A 21790-nucleotide genomic window follows, 5' to 3' on the forward strand; every position below is an offset into this window, starting at 1 on the left:
CAAAGGAGACTAGAGAAATGTGTGTCTTCATGGGGTATCTGGATTGTTGCGCTTCCCTGAGCCCCTTTATTGGCCACATTGCTTTTCTGGGAAGCATCTACCCCACACCTCAGATGAGGAGGTAGGCTCAGATGAGACTGGCGGTTTTCATAAGAGTTCTTGGTGATTAATACATTGAATCCATGTACATCTGCAGGTATTATTACTATGGAGTTTACCCAGGATAGGGGTGGAAGCACTGTGAAGTTTGTGTATGTATTTGCAGCCTTTGTTTACATAGCCACAATGGAAATGTTCAGCACAAACCATTCTTCATCTTACTTTTTAAGGCCCTGAGAATATATGAAATTTCCTATCTGTAATTTTATACAGTGGACTATAATTAAAAATAATGAAACAGGTTGAGTGCAGAGTAGTATACCTGTTATCCCAGCTACTTGGGAGACAAAGGCAGGAGAATTGAAAGTTCCAGGCCAAGGATCAAGAAAACTACCAACAACAAATGCTGAAAAGTCTGTGGGGATAAAGGAAGTCTCCTGCACTGTTGGTGGGAGTGGAGATTGGTGCAACCAATGTGGAGGTCAGTCTGGAAATTTCTCAGAAAGCTGGAATTGGAAGCCCCATTTGATCCAGCTGTTCTTATTTTAGGCATATTCCCAGAAGAACTGAAAACTCATACCACAGTGATATATGTGTACCTATGTTTATAGCAGTACAATTTGTAATAGCCAGATCATGGAAACAACCTAAGTGTCCATCAGCTGAGGAATGGATAAAAAAGTCGTAGTATTTTTATACAGTGGAGTACTACTCAGCTATAAAGAATGATCACATTGAGATATTTATAAATAAATGGATGCAACTTGAGACCATACTCATAAGCGAAATAAATCAAACTCATATGTATAAATACCATATAGTATCCCTAGTGTAAGAAATGGTAAGAGTACATAAGAGTTTATGGTAATCATGATATTCCATTACATTGCTTTGAAGCCTTATAATTTTTGCATTCATTAGTTGGAATGATTTTATCCTGGTTTGTTTGATTTTATTATTTGTGATAGTGTGAACAACTATTTTGAAGAAAACAAGACATTATAATAGCCAGTGCTGACTTAATATCATCTTACTCTGAAGTCCTACCATGTTTTTGTTCTTCTGTTTCCACTGGTTCTATCATATTGTTATCTATTTGGATTTTATTATGTGTGATAGTATAAACAAATTTTCTATGGAAAATGAGATAATATAGTAGCCATTATTCATTCTCTGTTATTTGGTTCTGAATGCCCTGTAATACTTTCATTCTCTTTAATGGCTTTATACTATTTTGTTATGTTTGATACTATTGTATATGAAGTTATGCTCAACTATTTCAAAGAAAGAGACATTATGGTAGTTACTGTTAATTACGGGTTGTCTTGTGGTGAAATACTGTGTTGCTTACGTTGTTCTGTTCTGATCTGCTTTGTTATGTCCTCTTTTGTCTTAATTGCTTTAAAATTAAAAAAAAAAATTAAAAAAAGAAAGTTCCAGGCCAGCTTGGGAAATTTAGTGGAAACCTAATTCAAAATAAAAAGTAAAAAGGGGTGGGGATGTAGCTTAAGTGCAAAGGCCCTGGGTTCAACCTACAGTAAAAAAAAATGATAAAACTCATAATTCACAAGTTTTCTTTCTCTCTTTCTCTCTTTCTCTCTTTCTTTCTTTCTTTCTCTTTCTTTGTTTTACTTCTTAACATATCAACTTATTGAACATGGTAGCACATGCCTATAATCCCAGAACTCTGAGAGGCCGACGCAGAATTGCAAGTTTGAGGCCAGCCAGAGCAAGACTCTGTCTCAAATTAAAAATTAAAAAGGGATGGGGATGTAGATCAGTGTAAAAGCCCCAAATTCAATCTCTAGTACACCCCACACACACACCTAAATCCCACCTTCTCACCAATCCATACTACCCTCCTCTACTTCCACATCCATATTCTGTACACCCACCCACGAGCAAATCACTCTTAACGCACACACTCAGAATTCCATAGTTAATTAACAGAAACAACCTTAAAATAGCAACAGTAAACTCAGAAAAACAAGAAAAGCCTATTGGTACTGTCCCTCTTCCCTTATTATAAGTCCCATGTAAAGCCACCCATTTTGGGTCCTTGAGGAGGTTATGGTGACTATTAGGAGAGAAGATTCAGTCTAGGAGGCAGTGAGGGAAGCCCCCTAAGAGTTGACATGTGAGGAAAATGGGACAGGGCTTAGATGGCGCACGCTGGGATAGGGCTGTAGGAGTGCCTTAGGTGACATGGAAGTCATGTAAAGAGAGAGAAAGAGAAGAAAGAAAACTTTGAATTCCAGGTTGAGGAGTTGGATATCCATCCTGTGGCAGAAGAAAACCACAAAATCCCTTGTTTAGGGTGGGATGCAGGCAAGCAAGCTTGAGGACAAGAGAGTGAGCATTACTTAAAGAGTTCTCAGAGTCACCAATGGTCCATGCTGTCAATTATACTGTGCTGCAGCCACATGGCCTCTGATAACCACAAAGGGTCTGTTACCTTCTGTCATAGTTTCATAAATAACCAATCCTAAATGGCACCACTCAGTTACAAAAGCACATGGTGTAATTTACAGTTTCATACAACAGCATGCAAAGACTACACAAATTCAAACATCCAAATATATGTCATAACACCCCTGAAAGTAAAGTCACAAAGGCCTGCAATACAACCTTACATATAATCACAGTGCTGTGGTATCACACGTACCCTCAAATATGGTCACAAACAGTCATGAAAATACACATAGTAACACAACAAGATTTCTGTCATCTTATACACAAATCACATACCCATACACCATCATATATCTTGTTAATATATATCTCTTAAATGTGGTTCCACTGAGTTACAGAGATATACAGTGTAATTTACACTGTATCTCAAATTGCAGAATCATGGAGTATCATACACACTATAATGTACTTTTTGAGGGGGGAGGTTGAGATAGAGTCTTGGTATATAGTTAGGGCTAGCCACAAACTTGAGATCCTCCAGCCTCAGCCACTTTCAGGGGGGTTATGACATGTATTTGGATGTTTGACTTTGTGTGGCCTTGTACACAGTTGTGTGAAACAGTATAAATTGTGCTTTTATAACTGAGTGGACCATTTATGGTTGTGTACACCTGCAAACATGGTTACACCCAAAGACTTGAGCCAGAGAGGGTTAATTATACCAGGTCAGACACAACCTCACACAATAGCAAAACATAATAAAGTCACATGTTGTCATCTAATCAGAAGCACAGAGACAGAGTCAGACAGGTAGCATAATTTAATGTCATACTCATGAAAGAAACATGTTTATGATAAAAAAAAACTCTAACCAATCAACCAACCAAACAAAAAAACAAACAAAAAACATGGCCACAGTATCACAGGATCTTGGTTCAGAGATACACAGACATAGCACACTTATCTCCTAATCTAAATAGTCACAGTGTCACATGCTGCCTCTGTTGCAAAAACATACAGTATACACAGAGACATCTGTACTCTCTCTTACACAGTCACACAGGCATAAAAAGTCCAAGGGAATTGTAAATCTTCCTGTCTTAGAAGAAAGGAATAACTCTAGTCTTGGAGTTCTAGAAGCTTCCCGAGGCCTCTCACCTGACCCGCTCTAAGGCCAGTTGGGCAGGGTCAGGAAACTCAAATCAGGGGCTTTGCCCAGCCCCAAGAGAACATGGTGCCCCAGATCCTAGGGCAAGTACTCCTCTCTTTATATATACCTTACTTTGGGTGCAGTTTTGTCACTTCCCCACCTGAGCCGTCGAGGCCTGGCTAGGATGGAGGAGGTACTTCTCTTTGCTTCGCTGGGCTACTCACCCTGCCTTGCTCAGCACATTCTGGCTGGTTCTGCCCTGGGCTTGAGGTTTGGGAGGATGAATCACCTGGAGGCAGCACAGGTGGAGACACAGTTGGAAAGACACACAGCCAGAAAAGTTAAGAGACACAGAGAGTAACTGATAGGCCAAAGAGGCAGTGAGAAGAGCCAGCCACCCTGCCTGCCATGCAAACACAGCACTCCCTCAGACATACACACAGGTGCCAGAAGCCCCTTGTCAACTGTCTGGGCCTGTGGCACCTACCTGACCCTTCTCACTCCTGAAAGCAGGCAGGACCCGCCACAGTCTATAGCAGGGCAAAAGGGTTCCCATGTGCCTTCTTTGCTTCTGCTCCACTACTGATCCTCAGGGTAAAGTGACCAAACCATCTTCCATGGCCTTGTGCTAACACCCTCTGCTACCTCACCTAGAAGTCCAGAGGTGGGCCTAGCTCTCCATTCTTTCTGCCTCCCTGAAGGTAGTCTTACAGGATAGTAGGCTGAATGAAATTCCCAGATAGTGGGACACCCATAATGTCCCACATGAGGGGTTCAGGCACTGTCACTTCAGCTTTAGTGTGGAAATGAAATCAGAGAGAGAAAGAGGCAGTGACTAGCCCAAAGATTCAAGGCAAGTCAATGGCAGATAATCAGGCAGACTGGTTCTGGACACTGGCATCTTTTCTTAACTCTGCTCTCCAAAGGGAAGCTGAAAAGCGAGAAACCAGGGGGGACAAGTATGGACCCTAATGCTTTAGAAAATCATATAAAACCCTGCAGTGTGGCTAGTAAGAGGGATATCCCCAACACTGCCTATAGGGAGATGAACAATGGGTTCTAGTTTAGGAGTCTAGCTCTGACCAAGAACCAAGCTAGTTTCTACCTAGGGGGAAAAGATTCAAGATCATTCCTCTAACTCCTATTTCAGTTTCTATCCCTTCCCTTTGCCTACACTTCCTGGTTTCCTCCAGGAAAGTTTTCCAGTATTGGTTCCCTTCTCCCAGGGCTTGCTCCCTCAGAGTGACTGATTGTATTTTATCATAATAGGTTTTTTTGGGAGGGGTGATGATGGTGATACTGGAGATCGAATACATGCTAGGCAAGTACTCTATCACTGAGCTGTATCCTCAGCCCTTTGTATAGTCAAGCTCAATCATAATGATTTACCTGGATGAGAACTCTCCACAGCTCCATAGCTCTCTGTTGCCCATTGGAAAACAAAAACTCATGCAGGCCTTAGTGGCCTCTCAGGGCCCTACTGAACTCTCTGGTTTTCCTCAGTTTAGTTTGGTCCCACAAATATTTCTGAGCCTCGTAGACTCAGTGTTAGGGTATAAGAAAATTCCATTCCTGCCCTCAGGGAGCTCTCAGAGTAGAAGAATTCCCTTTCCCCTTTCTAGAAGCCACAGCTTTTCCTACTGACACAAACTATTCACTCCCCCAGAACTACCACAAAACTACCAGGTCTTGCACTAGTTTTTTCCAGTCCATTTTCCTTATGTTTGATTATCTATAACTTTCTTTCACACACATATACCTTTATTCACATCCCTTGATAAGATCCTTCACCAGCACTGCTCCTTCCACCACTGGGCTTACCAGAGCAAAGGCCACCAAGGAAGCTTCCTCATACACACAGTCACACCACCAAATTCTACAACATTACAACCACATACCAACTGTGCACATCACTCAAAGACCCAGAGATAACATCACAGCTATCCCATATGTCCATATGCAATGCAGTTGGCACACTGGTGTATACACACAAGTATTACCACCACTCAGACAACTCCCAGCACTGACAGAAAGCACACACTGGGAAATTCAGAAATGTCTGAGAACTCCCCAGTTCTGTTGTAAGGGTGGAGAAGAGGAGTTCCCTCTCCTTGCTCCACCTCTAACCTCTGTAGTCCCTCAGCAGGCCAGAAGAGCAGTCTTTTTAGGACACAGCACAGGGGCTTGCATGCTAGGCAAGCACTCTTACCCCTGAGCTACACCCCAGCATAAGGAAGGGCAATGTTGATCCCTACTTTCAGAAACCTCCCAATCTAAAAGACAATAGATACCCATTCAGGAAAAGCTAAGTGGTAACTCAGGAGGTTCCCACTGGGTGGGGGATGGGAAGTAGCTTGTTGGGATGGGTAAGTTCAGGTGAGGGAAAGGTCAGAGAAAGGGAATTCGTATAAAATACAAGACACTCAGTGTTATGGCTTAGATTTAAAATGGACCCAAAGCCCCACCTGTTTGGAAGATGACTAGATTATGGGGTAATATAGGTGACTCACTGTTAGAAGGTAGGATCTGGTTGAAGAGGTGGGCTACTGTGGGCATGACCTGGAATAATATACCTTCCTTCCCAGCTCCTCCCTTCACTGTTTCCTGTCTGCCAAGCTTGAGCAGCTCTTTGCCAAGCCCTTCTGCCATGCTGTCCTGTTTTGAAGTCTGCAACTATGGTCTGAAATGTGAGCCAAAATAAACCTCTTTTTCCTTAAGTTGTGACTGTCAGGTATTTTGTTCCAATGATGAGGCAAGTAACTAAGATAACCAGTTATATTTGAAATTTCAGATAAACAATCTCCCACCCAGGGTCTCATACAGGGTAGAACTGGGTTATATCCCCCGCCCTTTTTTATTTTGATAATGAAGTCTCCTGCTTCATAACAACATTTTTTAAAAGACTAGGAGCCAGGCATAGTGGATGCTATGGCTTATGTTTAGATGTCCCCTCGAAGCCTTATGTGGTCACATAGGTGGGGCTTTTTCAGAGGTGGCTGGATCTAAAGTGTGGGATTGATTCATAATGCAATGCTGGGAATAAAAGTGGTGATTACTAAACCAGTCCACTGATTGGTTTGGCACTGCCCTAATCTTGGTAGCCTAGACAGAATATAAAAGGGACAGAAAAAAAACATACTAAGGTCCTTTCCTTGTTTTTGCTCTCTTCTGCCTGCAATGAACTCTTTCTCCTCTGTGATACTTTTTACCATGAACCACTCTGCCTTGGAGCCAGCCCACCAAGAACTGAAAACTCTATGAAACATAAGCCAAATAACCCTCTCCTTCTCCTTTAAGTGTTTTGTCTCAGCAATGAGAAAAGTAAAGATAATAACTCATGACTGTAATCACAGCATTCTGGGAGGAGAGGCAGGAGGACTGCAAGTTCCAGTCTTCCAGGCCAACTTAATGAGGCTGCATCTCAAAACAAAAAACATCTTTTTAAAAGGGCTGGGATGTAGCTTAGTGATAGAGTACTTGGATTCAATCCCCATTACCACAAACCCACACAAAACTTATTTGGAAACAGGGTCTCACTAAATTGCCCAGGCAGGCCACAAACTTATGATCTTTCTGCCTCAGCTTTATGAGTAACTGTGAGTACAAGTGTGTGCCACTAAACCTAACTAATGAATAATTTGTTTATGTATAACTATGTCTTATGCATATTTATACTAAGAAGTTATTATGCTACACAGATTGAGTGTTCCTTTATCTAAAATGCTTTGGAGCAGAAATGTTTTATTTATTTTTCTTCCAAATTCATTGTATTTCAAGAATAAAAACAAAAAAAGAAGAAGAAAATGAACAACAACAACTACAACAACATTTCAAGACACATCAATCAGAAAGTGTTTTAGATTTTGTGAATTTTTGGACTTTAGAACATTTGTATAGATTTTATCATTTGAGCATCCCAAATCTGCAAGTTGAAAACCCAAATTTCAGAGCATTTTGGATTTCAGATTAGAGATGCTCTACCTGTACTAAAAAAGTATTTGTTATATATCTTAAATCCAAATCTAATTGTACCTTTTGGGAACAAATTTTAGAAACTCTATTGAGGGATGGCTTCTGAGTGCAGAAGGCAGAGGCAGGCCTACAAAGCATACCTGGCAACCAAGACCCACCAGACTCCCCACCCATTTAAGCTTTGGGCAGGCTGGATGCTTTACCCAGTTTTCCCTACAGTGGGCACCTGAATGTTTTGACAGTGACATTAGTTCAGTGATATCTTTGCATCTAGTCTCATTTGTTTAAAAATAGAGTTGGGACTGGAGGTGTAACTCAGTGTAGCACACTTCCTTAGCATGTGTCAGGCCCTAGGTTCTATCCCTGGCATTGTGAAAGATGAAGGAGTGAACAGCAGAGGAAGGGAGTAATTTAAAAATCAGGATGATTGACTATTTCAAACAAGACTGATATCATCATAATCACCGACTGCACTGCCTGGATTAAAGTATTACCCATGTATGGTGGCACATACCTGTAATCCCTTGGGAGGCTGAGGCAGGAAGGTCATTTCGAGTTTGAGGCCAACCTGAGCTACACAGTAAATTTTAATTGCATGCACAAAAAAAGGAAAAACAAAACAAAGAAAAGGAATGGCTGGTTTTGGAGTCATACAGATCCCAGGTTAAACCCAATACCACCATTCACTAGTGATTTGACCCTGTGTCCTTATCTTATCTGAGCCTCAGTTCCCTTGTCTAAAATCAAAATATTTTTTTAAAAAATTCAGATGTGGTGGCACATGTCTGTAATCCTAGCACTCAGAAGGCTGACACAGGAGGATCACCACAAGTTTGAGGCCAGTCTGGGCTACACAGTGAACTCAAGGCCAACCCGTATTACACAGTGAGATCTTATCTCAAAAAAAAAAAAAAAAGAACAAACCAAAATAATAATTTTAGCTCGCTGATTTGGTGGTGTCTATGAGACAATGAAAAACAATGCAGTGCCCCCAACATATACACATATACATATATGGTGATATGGGATAAACTTAAACAAGAATCATATAACCATAAAGCACAAAACTTCACATAGAGATACATAAACACACAGGCTACAGGCTACAGCTTGACATAAAATTACTATTAAAGCTGGGCATGGTGGCACATGTCTGTAATCCCAGCCCTCTGGATAGCTGAGGCAGGAGGATTATAAATTTGAGCCGAGCCTGGCAATTTAGTAAGACCCTGTCTTAAAAGAATAATATAAATAAATAAATAGAAAGGGCTGGGGATGTAGCTCAGGGTAAAGACCCGAGGTTCTCCTAGTACCACACGCACAAAATACTGCTGAGAGACTGAGAAACATAAGCAAATTCAGCCTGTGAGAATCCATCCTCACTCATCAGGAGAGCTCTGGAGATCAGGACCAGATTCCTACTAGAAGTGGCTGGACAGTGAAAAGACAATGGTCTCATCTCCCCTATTCAAATACAAACCATACAAAAGTGAAAATGTATGTCAAGAAGTATAGCTGAGTTTCGAATTTTCTTATAATTTATTGTTATTGAAATAGAAAAATCATTCCAAAAATTGTTTCTGGTTGCTGCACGCCCCTGCTTGGCAGGTGCTCTGAGTACATGCTTCCGAGTTTACTGGCAGAGCAAGTCCAGCTTCTAGCTGAGTTTTAGGACAAGGACTCCTCCTTTGGACCATTCCCACTGGAACTGGATCCTGTTTCTCCCTTACTTCTTTTTGGAAATTTCAGCTGCCAGCCTTCCCACTCCCTGGCTGGGTGTAGCCTTGGCTTAATCTCAACCCAGCTATTAGGACCCCAGACTGGATGTTGGCCATTAACTCCCTGGTGACCTGAGGCAAGTGGCTTCATGTATCTGGACCCCAGTTTCCCTACATGAAAAAAGGAGAAAATACGTATATGCTTCTCATTTTGACAACTGTTGAGATGCTAGGGTGGGCAGAAGATGGCCCTAGGATTCAGGCCTACTCACAACTTATGCAAATTTCTGGTAACAGGCCCCACATGTTGGCCTTTCCTGGCTGAGAGGTAGGCAGGAGCAGGTGGTATACCTGGGGTTGGGGTGGGGTAGGGAAAGGAAACAGAGAGAGTGGAGAAGAAAGAACATCATCAGAAAGTGCCTTGTGAGACCAGGCATGGTGGTGCATGCCTGTAATCCCAGCACTCAGGAGACTGAGGTAGGAGAATCACCATGTTTGAGGTCAGCCCTAGCTACAGAGTGAATTAGCCCACCCTGCACTACAAAGTAAGATCCTATCATAAAACAAAACAAAACAAAAGTGCCTTTTGGAAAGTCAGCTGCAGAAGAATCTCTTAGGTTGGAAAAAAAAAAGGAGATAAAGCCATAACTGCCCCACCTCTTCCCATGTACCCCTTGAAGTTAAGCTTCAGCCCAGCTTTCCTAGTCCATCTTCAAGGCCAGACTGCATCCAGGCCTTGCTTGGCCTGGCAGATGTTCTTTATGGAAATTTAAACACAAAACTGTGTCAAATCTGGAATGTGCAGGAGGACCTGTTTACAGGACCCCTGGGTGGTAGTCAGGTGGTTCTTCCCTAAAATCTATTGGGCTTCTGAATATAAGGATTACAAAACTGGGTGTGATGGTACACACCTATAATTCCAGCGCTCCAGGTCATGAGGTAGGTGAATGTGAATTTGAGCCCAGCCTAAGGCACTTAATGATTTAGCAAAATGGGCTCAAAAAAAAAGGCTGGGGATGTAGCTCAATGCAAAGGTCCTGGCTTCAATCCAATTCCACTACCACAAAGAAGGGGAAAGCAAGCAAGCAAACAAACAAACAAACAAACAAACACAATAGTGAGCAGACTAAGTGAAATTTCTGAGTCAAATTCAACTTGTCAGCTTTCACGTTGCAATATGCAAATTAAGTGGCCAGTAAAGCCCCTTTTACCCTTTTATCTCACTATTTACATTTTTTTGCCCCATACAACATGCTCTGACAGCCTTGGAGGTCCTATGTCCCAACCTGTGGAAGGACTGTGTCCTCTGGGCCTGAGAAAACTCAGGAAGCTAGCTCATGTAATACTTGTCAGGAATTCTCAGACCGAAACCTGCCTTTTGTTTTATCTGGCCCAGTTCATCTTCTGCCCTATGCAGGATGTCTAGAGAAGAGAACAGAGAATTGTAAGAATATTGAAAATTCTCTGGAATTCAAACTGTTAATTATTTAGTATATAAGGATATAAGGTATAGGAATTCAAGTGTTTGTTGAACACCTATCTAGGCCAGGCATTGTGTGGATACTTTTCTGTGTGGCATTCTCCTAACAATTCTGTGTGAACTATTGGTTCTATTTTGCATATAAGGAACTGAGGCACAAGGAAGCAAAATGACTAGCTTGAGTATACATAGCTTGATCCCAAGAATGTTGGTGTTCAAAGTTACAGAGCACATCTTCACTGAATGTTTGCTGACTTGGAAAAGGAATCACAGTTGGAGGAGGGAAGGAAGAAGGGAGAAGACTTTCTAATGGAGGTGGGATTTAGTCAACCATTTGACTGTGTTTTTTTATATATGGAACTAGGGATGATCCTTCAGACAAGAGCAAGGTATCTGTGTGGTGGGATGAAGTGTATGTCTGAAGACAATGGCGTGCCTTTTGAGGGGCACAGCAGTCCACCCAGGGTGGCACATTTTTAGGGTGGTATTTAAATAGGTTAACATATTCTGATATGTTAGAGAGTGGCACGAACTCTAGCTATGCCACTGTCTGAACAATAGAGCTCTGCGTTTGCAAGAAGGTTCCAGAGCAGGAAAAAGAGGTGGTGAAGGACACAGAAGCAGGAGGCCACCTCCACCCCTCAAACACCATTATCAAGATATAGACCTAGGGGTCATAGAAACAAATACAGGCATGGAAACAGACACATTCAGAAATAGGAAGGTACACAAAATCTACAGAACACCCTATGTAGAAACATCTCAAAACCTCCACGGGCTTAGATACAGCGTGATATGTAATCTGGAATACATACACAGACACACATGCAAACATACACAAGGACATACAGAAACAAGAACATTTAACACACATAGAACAGATGCATGAGAAGAAAAACAGCCAGGCAGATGCACATGTGTGTATACACACACACACATACAAACTACACAGCCACATGAGAGCCTAAGCAGTTCATTTCCCTTATTTGATTGCTGGAAAGGTCTGGTCACCTTCTCCCACTTTCTCCAGACTAGAGGCCAGAGAAAGATGGGGCGGGGTGGTGGTGGTGGTAACTCCACCCCAGGGAGGAGCTGGGGACTTCAGAGGACAGGAAGAAAAGGGAGTGGAATTGCAGCTGGGAGCATTGGGGGCAGTAATTACCCAGTGTCTGGGCTGCCACGCTGGCTGGGATTCCCCTCCCTATAAGGACAAAGCCACTAGAGAGATGGTCCCTTTGACTTCTGCCTCATTCCAGGGACCCCAGCATCCATGCATATCCCCTCCCATCTAGCAGAAGTTTGGTCAAATCTGAGAGCCGAAGACAGAGCAATTATGAAAGAAAAAGACTTGATAAAGACTCTGGGACAAGACAAGGAGGGAAAAGACAGGAAAACTTCATATATATATATATTATATATATATATATATATATATTATATATATATAATATATATATATATATATATTCCCCCCCCCCTTTTCAGAAGGGAGAGAAAAATGTCCACATAGGGAATGGGAGTCAGTAAGGTATGCAGGCCCAGAGAGACAAAGGGGCAGAATAGAAAGGGCAGGAGGCTAGGGCCATTTGTTGAATGGCTACAGTGTGCTATGCCAAGGGCTCTGGGCTTTGCCTGTAGTGTTTAATCCTCCTAACAGGCCTAGGAGGTGAGACTTACAGCCCCATTTTACAGATGACAAAGCCAAGCCTCAGAGAAGTGAAGTGACTTGCCCAAGGTTAGAGAAAACTGGTAGAACTGAGTCTGAGGGCTCTCCCTATTGCCAGATCCTGCCAGAGACAGGGACCTAAAAGACCCTTTAAGAGTTCTGCAGAAAGGGAAGTGATCAATAAAACTGAGCGACTCACCCCAAGAAATCCTTAGTAAAAGAAAGACCTAAGCCTTCCCTGCCCTCCTTGGGTGGGGGCGGGGCCACGTCTACACCTGGAATAAATTAGGTGGCCTGGCAAGGAGGAGCCAGGACAAAGCTGGAGGGGGAGCAGAAAAGAAGACAAACACTAAAGCAAAGGCAGTGGCGTGATCGCCAGCGGCTGCTTAACGGACCTAACTGGCCAGGGGCGGAAGGGTTTCTATGCCAGCTGTAGCTCCCAGGGACTAGCTCTGCCAGTCCCGCCGCCTTTCCCGCTTTCCACCAGTGACTTCCCTCGATGATTTAACCCTTTCCCTCCAGAGGGCCATTGGGAAGCTGTACTGAGGACTTAAAAGTCACTGGCATCAGAAAGAGTCTACTGTTCCCTAGAAGCTTCATCCACACACTTGTGTCCCACAGCTTCCTGTCCTAACTCCGGGGCCCAGACAGACACAGCTCATTCATTTGGGGCACTGTCGCCTAGAAATCCAGTATAGAAACACTGTTTTCCTGCTCTGAGTCAGTGTATCTTAAACAAACCACACCTCCCCATTCCAGCTGATCTGCTCCTTGGCCTGCCTTCCAAAATCATACCAGGAACAGTGCCTCCATGCAGTAATTCACCTTAGTCTGAGACCGGGCTTTCTCCACCACTCTTCCTTTGCCCTCAACTCACACATGCAGACTGTCCTTAAGACCAGAAGACCAAGATTCTTAATAGCTCTGTAATTCATATACTACCCTCCATCTCCTATCTTCAAGGCCCTCTCCAAGGCCATTCTCCACATCACAGCAAGGTTTTGGAAAACAGAGTCACCTTCAATCCTTCAGCTTTGTGCAGAGCTCCCCTTGCCTTTGGGGTGAACTCCAATTCCTGAGCACAGAGACTAGGAAAGCCTAAAGAACACTTCCCTGCCCCCACTATCCAGCCACAATGGCCTCTTGTCTGTTCCTCAAAAGTGCTCTCTTTCTCCTAGGACTTTGGCACATGTCATTCCCACAGCTTGATTCACTTTTCTGCTTCTCCTTACCTCAAGACTCCTGTTTATCCTTCAGGTCTTATCCCAAGTATCCTCTTTTCCCTACCTCTTCCCCATGTATTCCTGCAGCATCTGTGTTGGAATTACTTGTAGTGTCTTTCCTGCTAGATGTGAGCTCCATGAGAACAGGGACACCCAGCACCTAGCCCAGAGTCCAGCACATAGTAGGCACTCAATACACACATTAACACTCTCCTTCTTTTCCTCTCTCCCTTATTTTCTGACCAAGTATTTGTGGCTGCCATATTATATGCCAGACAAATGCCACTAGTAGGTCTGTGATGTTACAAATGGGGTCACTAAAGCCCTGTGTGGGGAAAGGAAGCCTGGAGGCACAAAGAACCAATGGCAGAACTATAAGTGCTTAAGCTCCTTTAGCTGCTGCCCTGCAGCCTTGTCTCCAGTCCTCTGTGTCCTTTGGAGGTGTGATGCCTTCCAGGTTCAAGGAAATAGATACTGGATCCCAAAGAAGTTGGTTTTGCTGCTCCAAAGATGTGTGTTCTTTTCAGATGAGGTAAATTTATATCTGAAGGGCTAGTCAGTAGCAGAATGCTCTTTCTGCCCTCATTCCAGACAGGTCCTAGCCCCACCCAGCCAAGTGTCTGGCCAGCTTCACATCTGCCTAAGGCATTTAGCTAACTGGTCCCCCAAAAGACATAGCTTATGGCTTTTTGGGGTATTATTAGCTGAGATTGAACTTTGAGAGAACAGGTAGCTCCAGATGGCCTCTCCCCTAGAGACAGGACACCTGAAAAGGCCACGGAGTAGAACTGCCAACAATCCTCACTTGAAAACTTCAGTAATTTAAGTCTTATCTGAAGAAGTCCTTTGTCCACCTACCCAGAGGGTGTACATTTTGTTGTGTTTGTTTGGAAGGCCCTAACTGACTAGGAACCACATCTGGGTCTTTCCCTAAACGCTTTAGAAATCTCAACTACTGCTTTCCAAAAAAATCCTCACACAGCTCGCCAGAGCCTCTTGTACTCAGCCTCCTCTTCTGCATTCCATGAATAAACCTCCTCTGGGGCCTCTTAGATGCCCTGAGCAGGAACAGCATTGAAAGAGCCACATGAATTCACCAATGTTTGATTTGGCTTTTAGGAGTACTACCTCAGTTCTTGTAAAAGTCAGCTACCCTGCATGGATATATGTGAAGTGAGTCTCAACACTGCACAAATATACTTTAAAAACTACTGTACTCTCCCCAAAATAGCGGCATTTCTAAGGCAAATAATCCATTTGAATGTGACTGTGCTGACCTCAAGGATAGAACTGTCTCTCAGAAACATGCACACTTTCCATATGAGCTACACACAGGCCATGGCATGTGTTGGTGGTGAAAAATGCTCAACATCTCTGGCCCACAACTATTTCCTGAAATTTCTAATCCCACATCCAAATGCCTGCTAGCTATCTCTGCCTTGATGTTTTCCCATGCCTCTCAAATCCATGTCTCAAAAATGACTCACTATTTTTCTCTAAAACTGCTCCTTCTGTTGCATGTAGATGGCCCCACTCTCATCCATCAGATCACTCTAGTTGGTATCAGAAAACCCACAATGATCTGGACATTTTACTCTTTCTTGGTCTCTATATCTAAGCCACTACCAAAGTCTGTCCATATTAGCACTGCAGTATCTCTCAGACCTTCTTTTCCCTACCAGCCACCACTCTAACCTGAGCTACCATCACCTCTTACTAGAATGACTGCTATACCTGCCTGCCTGTTTCTCTGCTTCCACTCCAGTACCCTTTCCATCCATTCTTCATATGTAGCTATAGGGAACACATCTGAACACACACATCATTCCTCCGTTGATAACCCCTCCCCTCAATGGTTCCTATTTGCAATCAGGAGAAAGTCCTTCGCCACTCATGCATATACCAGCTCCATGCTCCATATCTCCATGCCTTTGCTTCCACTAAACTTACCCGAACTGCCTGGTGTCACTATAGAGCCCTTCCTTTATGTTAGGGTCATGTTGGTGCCAGGATTTACTCTGCTTAATGTTCCAGGGCTGTAGCTGCCTTCTAACTTAGAACTACTAAGTGGCAGCCGTTTACTAGCTAGGGCTAGAGGCAAAATGAGGCAGTCAATGTTTGGGTGCATATGGATGAGAGACTAACTCCCTTTTTCTTAGATCCCATACCTCTCTTCTGGGCTGAGACTGACTAGAGAATCTTACACAGGGCTCTGGGGAGAGAACCTCACAGGAGAAGGCAGGTGCATTCTGCTGGCCCTAATGATACTGACTCATTGTAAGATGATGGCTAAATCACTGCCTCTTGAAAATCAGTTAGTCGATCAATCATCAGCTTTCTGGCTCTCTACTACCTCAACTCAAAAATCGGTTTTTCCAGTAGCTTCCATTCTAGGATATGTAACAGGGTTACTTGGAACCTTTTAAAACTTGATATCTGGGTTCTGACCTCGAGATTCTGGAACTTCAAGTATAACCTGGGAGTAATATTTTTTAAGGTCAATAAGTGTTTCTGATGTTCATTCAGTTTGGGAAACTCTAAACAAGACAGCATCTAGGGACTCCCACCTTCCAACTTAGAAAGCATTTTTAACTCTTATTTTAGAGTGTTTGAAGATGCTCCACGGTCCAAATCAGGAGACAGCCCATCCTACTATCGCCCAAATTGGCTCAGTTTCTCCCACTACCACACAAAAAGGCTCTAATATCAGGTACAATTCCTTTGACTGAGTTAGGGTCAGGTCTCAACCCCTACCCCAACTCCCAGTATCTGGCCTCAATCCTGGGGAATAAGGTAGGGTAAAATCAAATCCCTGTGTGCTAATTTGTACTTTGAAACCCCTTTCCAACCTTCTCAAAGCCCTCTCTGATACCTCACTGGGTATTCCCAGTAACCCAATAAAAGCCTTAGGTTTCATCAACTTGGAAAATGGGCATAATAGCAATGGTCCTTCCCTTTACCAGGAAGTTGATAGGACAACTAAAAAAGAAAGGAGTTGGAAGCCACTCAAGGCTCTTTACGCGAATAAGATATAATTATTATTCTGAAAAATCTCCCCTCAAGCAAAGGCAACTAGGTCCTAAGGATGATGATTCAATAAAGGCTTCAACAGTCTTGAAAATCTTAACATGAAGACTAAAATGTTTCAACCCTTTAATTGAAGTTCAGGAAATCCTCCCTCCCTGTTTCTTTCCCTTTAGTGTATGCATGTACACACACACACACACACACACACACACACACACACACACAACACACACACACACACCCTACAACCACCAACCCTGCCTTGTTTGGGCCAATTATAGGTAAATCCTTTGGAGAGAAGCAAGTCACTTGTGCCTATCCCTAGGCTGATTGGGTAGTGGGGAAAGTAGGCCTCTCACAACCCAAGCTGCTGTGAATCACATGGCCCACTGCCCGCCTTGCCAAGGCTTGAGTAATTCTTCCGCCTCCTCTTCAGGTTTTTCTCTCTTCTCTTTTATTTTTTAAACTCCTAGTTGTTGAAGGTTTTATACTATGCCATAGGCTTTGTATCCAATACTATATCTCATAGACTCCTCATAGCATTCTCTAGATCAGGAACTTGGCACTCAGAAGTCATTCACTCACCTGGAGTCATAGTGAGTCAGTTACAAATGGGCAAGAGGAGACCAGGTCCTTCCCTGACACACTTATTTCCAATTCTCATTTTGGATTTTAAAAAAAGATATCTACCATGCAATTACAGAGACACAAGATTCACTGGGGAAATGTATCCTGGAAATATTTTCTGGGAGAGAAGGGAGCAGTTTGGGAAGGATGTTGTGATTTATAATTTGGAAGGACTGGTGGAGGAGGAGGGAATACTGAGAAACACCACCATGTATTGACCAGAGAAGGCAGAGACCAGAGGTCTAGACACTCCTGGGTACTGACTCTCAGATCAAGAATATCTGAAGGGCAGGAATTCAGAGTCTCTCAGGCAACAGTTACTAAGGACCTACATTTGCTTCCTTAGTATCTGTTCAGGCATTTGTTCAACAAGGATTTATTGAGTACCTACTTTGTGCCAGATAGTATGCTATTGACTGGGAATACAACAGTAAAAAAAAAACCAGACACAACCATGCTTTCAAGGCGCTCATATTCTATTGAAGGAAGATGGACAATAAACAAGTAGACACATACAACAAGGTAATTTCAGATTGTATTAAATGCAAAGATGGAAGCACACTGGCAGCTGTGATAAAGATTCACAAGTGGCCCTACTTAATGTGGTCAGGGAAGGTCTCTGAGAAGTGACATTTGAGCTAAGACCTGAAAGATGAGGAGCAAGCCAGGTGGAGGGCTAAGGGAAGAGCTACCAGACAAAAGGCTAAACAAATGCAAAGACCCTGTGATGGAAGTGTTTGTGGGTGTCTTAGGATACAAAAGAAGGCACTATAGGTAAAACAAGTATAAGTAGCCCCCTCTACAGAGTGTATGTCAAGGGAAGTTTGGCAACCCAGCAGAAGAAACAAGAAGAATAGGGCGTTAAGGATCAGTTAGCTATCTCCTGCCCGCAGGGGAGCTCCTTGAAATCTTTCAGAAGTTCCACAACTAGCCCAAGGTCACAACAGCAGCAATGGACACATCTTGCCCATGTTTATGTTTCACTATTGCTACCTAGTGCTAGACCATAGTCCCAAAGACCTGTAGAGCCTGAAATGTGAGCCCAAAAAGTCCTCAGAGGCTTAAACAACTCCTTTGGTACCAGTAGAAGGAGGGCACATGTGTATTGGTCTTCTTCCATGGCTCACATAAAAATGTGCCCAGATGGAGGTGTACTGCTGCGCTTCTGAGACATTCAGGGCTATGCAGTGCAAAAGGTTCTCCGACAGTGGTCTCTGGCTTGTCTTAAATAGAAGCAGGATTTGAGCTATCCTGATTTATCCTCACAAACCATCTTTGAGGTCCTTGAAGCACTTCTGCTCTGCTACAATTGGCTTTTATGCCCCCTCTGATCTTTCTGCTCTCTTCCCTCTCTACTGGCCACTCAAGCCTGATTCTCACCTTTCTCTCTCATCAGCACCTATGACTCTTTCCTTCTCTTGTCCTCCTGCCACATCCACCTGGCGAAATCCCAATCTTGGATCAATCTACCATCCCACTATTTTTTTTTTTCTATTCATACTGCAGGGCTGATGAATAGGACAGGAGAAAATCACATAAGCAGAAGGTTTGGCATTACTTTCATGGTCTCCAGTCTCAGTTTGGGGAAGTGGAAAGACCACAGACTTTTGGACTCAAATAGGTCTAGTTTTGAATCTAGGCTCCACATTGAACATATGACCTTGGTCAAGTTACTTAACTTCGCTCAGCCACAGTTTCCTCACCTGCAAAATGTGATTAGTAATATCTACTTCACTGAGGAATACTGAACCTGAAATGAGAATCCATGTAAAACACTGAGTAGAGGGCCTTGCACAGTATAGGTACTCGGCTAATGTGAGACTCCTTTCTCCTGTTCCCACCAGTTACACATCCTATTCTCCCAAACATCCCCACGGATGCTTTGCAAGCCTACTCCTTTTTCTCAGTGCTTCCTCTCCCATTAGCCTCAGCAGATAGAAGAGGGTCTGAAAGGCTGAGGGACACGGGACAGAGAAAGGGTAAAGGGGACAGAGGCTAAAAGGACTGGACAGCAGGCAGAGGGATGAGTGAGAGGAGAGGCTAGGGTGAGCGGGCCGGCCCCAAGGTGGGGTTAAGAGGGCCCTAGAACAAGAACCCCCTCCCAGTTCCAGTCCCGGGGCCCAAGCTCCCATGCTGTCTCAAATAACTCACCAAGCCGAGGCTGTGAGCCCTCCAGGTGGTAGGAAAAGCGCAAGGCCCGGTGGTGCTGTGGACTGGGGCCGCAGGGCAAGACCCGGGGGCCTGCAGCAGCACCCAGGCTGGTGTCCGAGTGTCCGGCAAACTGGAGCTCCGGGGGGCCGCTGAGAGCAGAGCCTGAGCCCCTGCGCACCGGCAGTCCCGGCTCGGAGACTGCAGGGTCTGAGTCGGCACAGGCCGGTGGAGCGGCACCAGAGGGGTTCGTGGTCGGGTGTTCAGGATCAGAAGGCCCGGCGTTCCCCGGGATTCTGTGGCCATGCATGGTGTGGGCCTGGGTGCGGGGCCCGGGCTCCCTGCTTGGCTCCAGCTCCTGGGGCGGAGGCGCAGACGGAGGAGGCCCGGCGCCCGGTGGAGCAGCGGCCTCAGGCTTAGGGGGGGCGGGGCTGCGGACTCAGCCCGACTGAGGAGACTCGTGCCCCAGGCCCGGGCCGGGACCAACAGCCGTGGCAGTAGCAGCAGCAGCCGCGGCCACCAAAGCTGCTGTGCCAGGCATCGCCGGCCCTGGCCCCAGGCGGGGAGTAGGCTCGGCCGAGCCAGGGGCCGGCTGGAGAGCGCTGTCTATGCGGCTGCGGTTGACCAGCTGCACTCGGTGCTGGCTCTGCGGTGGACGGCGAGTCACTTCCGTGGCCTCGAGGCGAGCGCCCAGTCGGATCCCAGTACAGAGTCTGTTCTTTCTCTCGGAATGGGAACCTATCTAGGCTGGTCCGAAAGGGTTCTTCCTCCCTCCGCAACAGAGGCTGGGGGTGGAGGAGAGGGAGGGGAGGGGAAGGGAGGGAATAGAGGAAGGCGCTGGCCTGGGGGAGCGCGTGTATGCCGCGCCCTCGGGCTGCGGGGCTAGCCTTTTAGCTTGTCCTCCTAGATGAGTCTCCAGCCACTGGAGCAAGGGAATCGCCTGGGCCGGACTCAGCCATCCTCCAAGCTCAGCCTGGGTCTCCGCCGCTGCGAGCGGGAAGAAACCTTGGGAAAAGGAGGGGCAGGGAAATGGGAGCCGCCGTTAAGTCTGCCGCAGCCACAGCGGCGCTGGGACCCAGTTACCCGGGGCTCCGCCCCTTTGCCCGGGATTTGTGCTTGACCACGCCCCCTCGCTTTGACCCGCCTCACTACTCCCTGAGGTCGCCCTCCAGGGCCTCTTTCTGCCTCATAAAATTTGTCTCTGTGTTGCAGGACGTGATGGCACTTGCCCATAAATCCCAGCACTCAGGAAGGCTGAGGCAGGAGGATCGCCTTGAGCAAGAGGCAAATCGGAACTACATAGCGAGACCCTGACTCATAAAACAAACAAACAAATCGCTCAGCCTACCTTCCCAATCCCTTCCTGGTTCCACACAGGCACATCTCTGAACTCAATTCTCCAAGTCTGCCTTAATCTCATCTCAAAATTTTCTTTCCTTTCCCTGCTTGCCCATCGCCTCTTTTTTCCCAGAAGACTTTCCACACATTTCTGAGTTTCCCTAGGGCTTGGGTAATGGCAGACCTGTATTTGATATCTAGGAGTTTGCTCAGACCAGACCTCCTGCTCCTTTACTTTTCCACTCTCTTACCAATAGCTTCAGTTCTCTGGTTTGTCTCATCCCCCTGGCAACATCCCAACCTTGGATCAGTTCTACTATCTACCTTTTCCCTGCTTGTGCAGAGGCTGTTAAACATTGCAGAAGAAAACTATTCAACTTCATAGATTTGTGTCGTGTAAACCCATGTTTCTCAGCTCCTATGGGGCTCAGAATGCTAATCTACAACCCTATAGTCTGCTCTCTCCTGTTCTCCCCATCCCTCACTAATCAGTCCTCTTTCCCTCTCCTATTCTCCGCAGTGGCCATTTTAAACTTTCTTCCCTCCAGTCCAACTCCATGTGCCTCCTAATCCTCAGCAGATGACTCCACCTCCTACTTCACAAAGTAAACAGAACCCACCACAGGTAGCACTTGATTTCTTTTCACCAAGCCTAGGAATTTGTCCCTTGCTCTTTCCCATCCAACTCTAAATATACTCAGATCCCTTCCATCTAAAAACAATTGCCTCCCCCCCAAATTTACCCTCTCCAAACACCTCTTTTTTTTACTACAAACTTTCCCTAAGTATTGCCTATACTAAGCTGTGTTCATTTTCTTACTCCCACTTGTTTTTCGATCCACTCCAACTTGCCTCCACTACTTAAACTTGCCTGAAACTGCTCTGCTATCAAGGTTCACCATGACTTATGTTACCAAGTCCAATAGAATC

General features: G+C 44.8%; 1 protein-coding gene across 1 annotated transcript in view; it reads right to left on the reverse strand.

Annotated features, from left to right (window-relative positions):
* Fgd1 (FYVE, RhoGEF and PH domain containing 1) overlaps positions 1 to 20605 on the reverse strand; it is a 48337-nt gene extending 27732 nt beyond the window's left edge. The window contains exon 1 of the mRNA XM_003462332.5: positions 19526 to 20605. Coding sequence (XP_003462380.2) covers positions 19526 to 19832 — 307 coding nt within the window. The 5' untranslated portion in view covers positions 19833 to 20605. The remainder of the gene's footprint in view (positions 1 to 19525) is intronic.
* Positions 20606 to 21790: the final 1185 nt, after the last annotated feature.

The sequence above is a fragment of the Cavia porcellus genome, unplaced genomic scaffold (genome assembly GCF_034190915.1).
Source record: "Cavia porcellus strain 051 isolate PalLab524CR breed Dunkin Hartley unplaced genomic scaffold, mCavPor4.1 scaffold_3, whole genome shotgun sequence".
Classification (NCBI taxonomy): domain Eukaryota; kingdom Metazoa; phylum Chordata; class Mammalia; order Rodentia; family Caviidae; genus Cavia; species Cavia porcellus.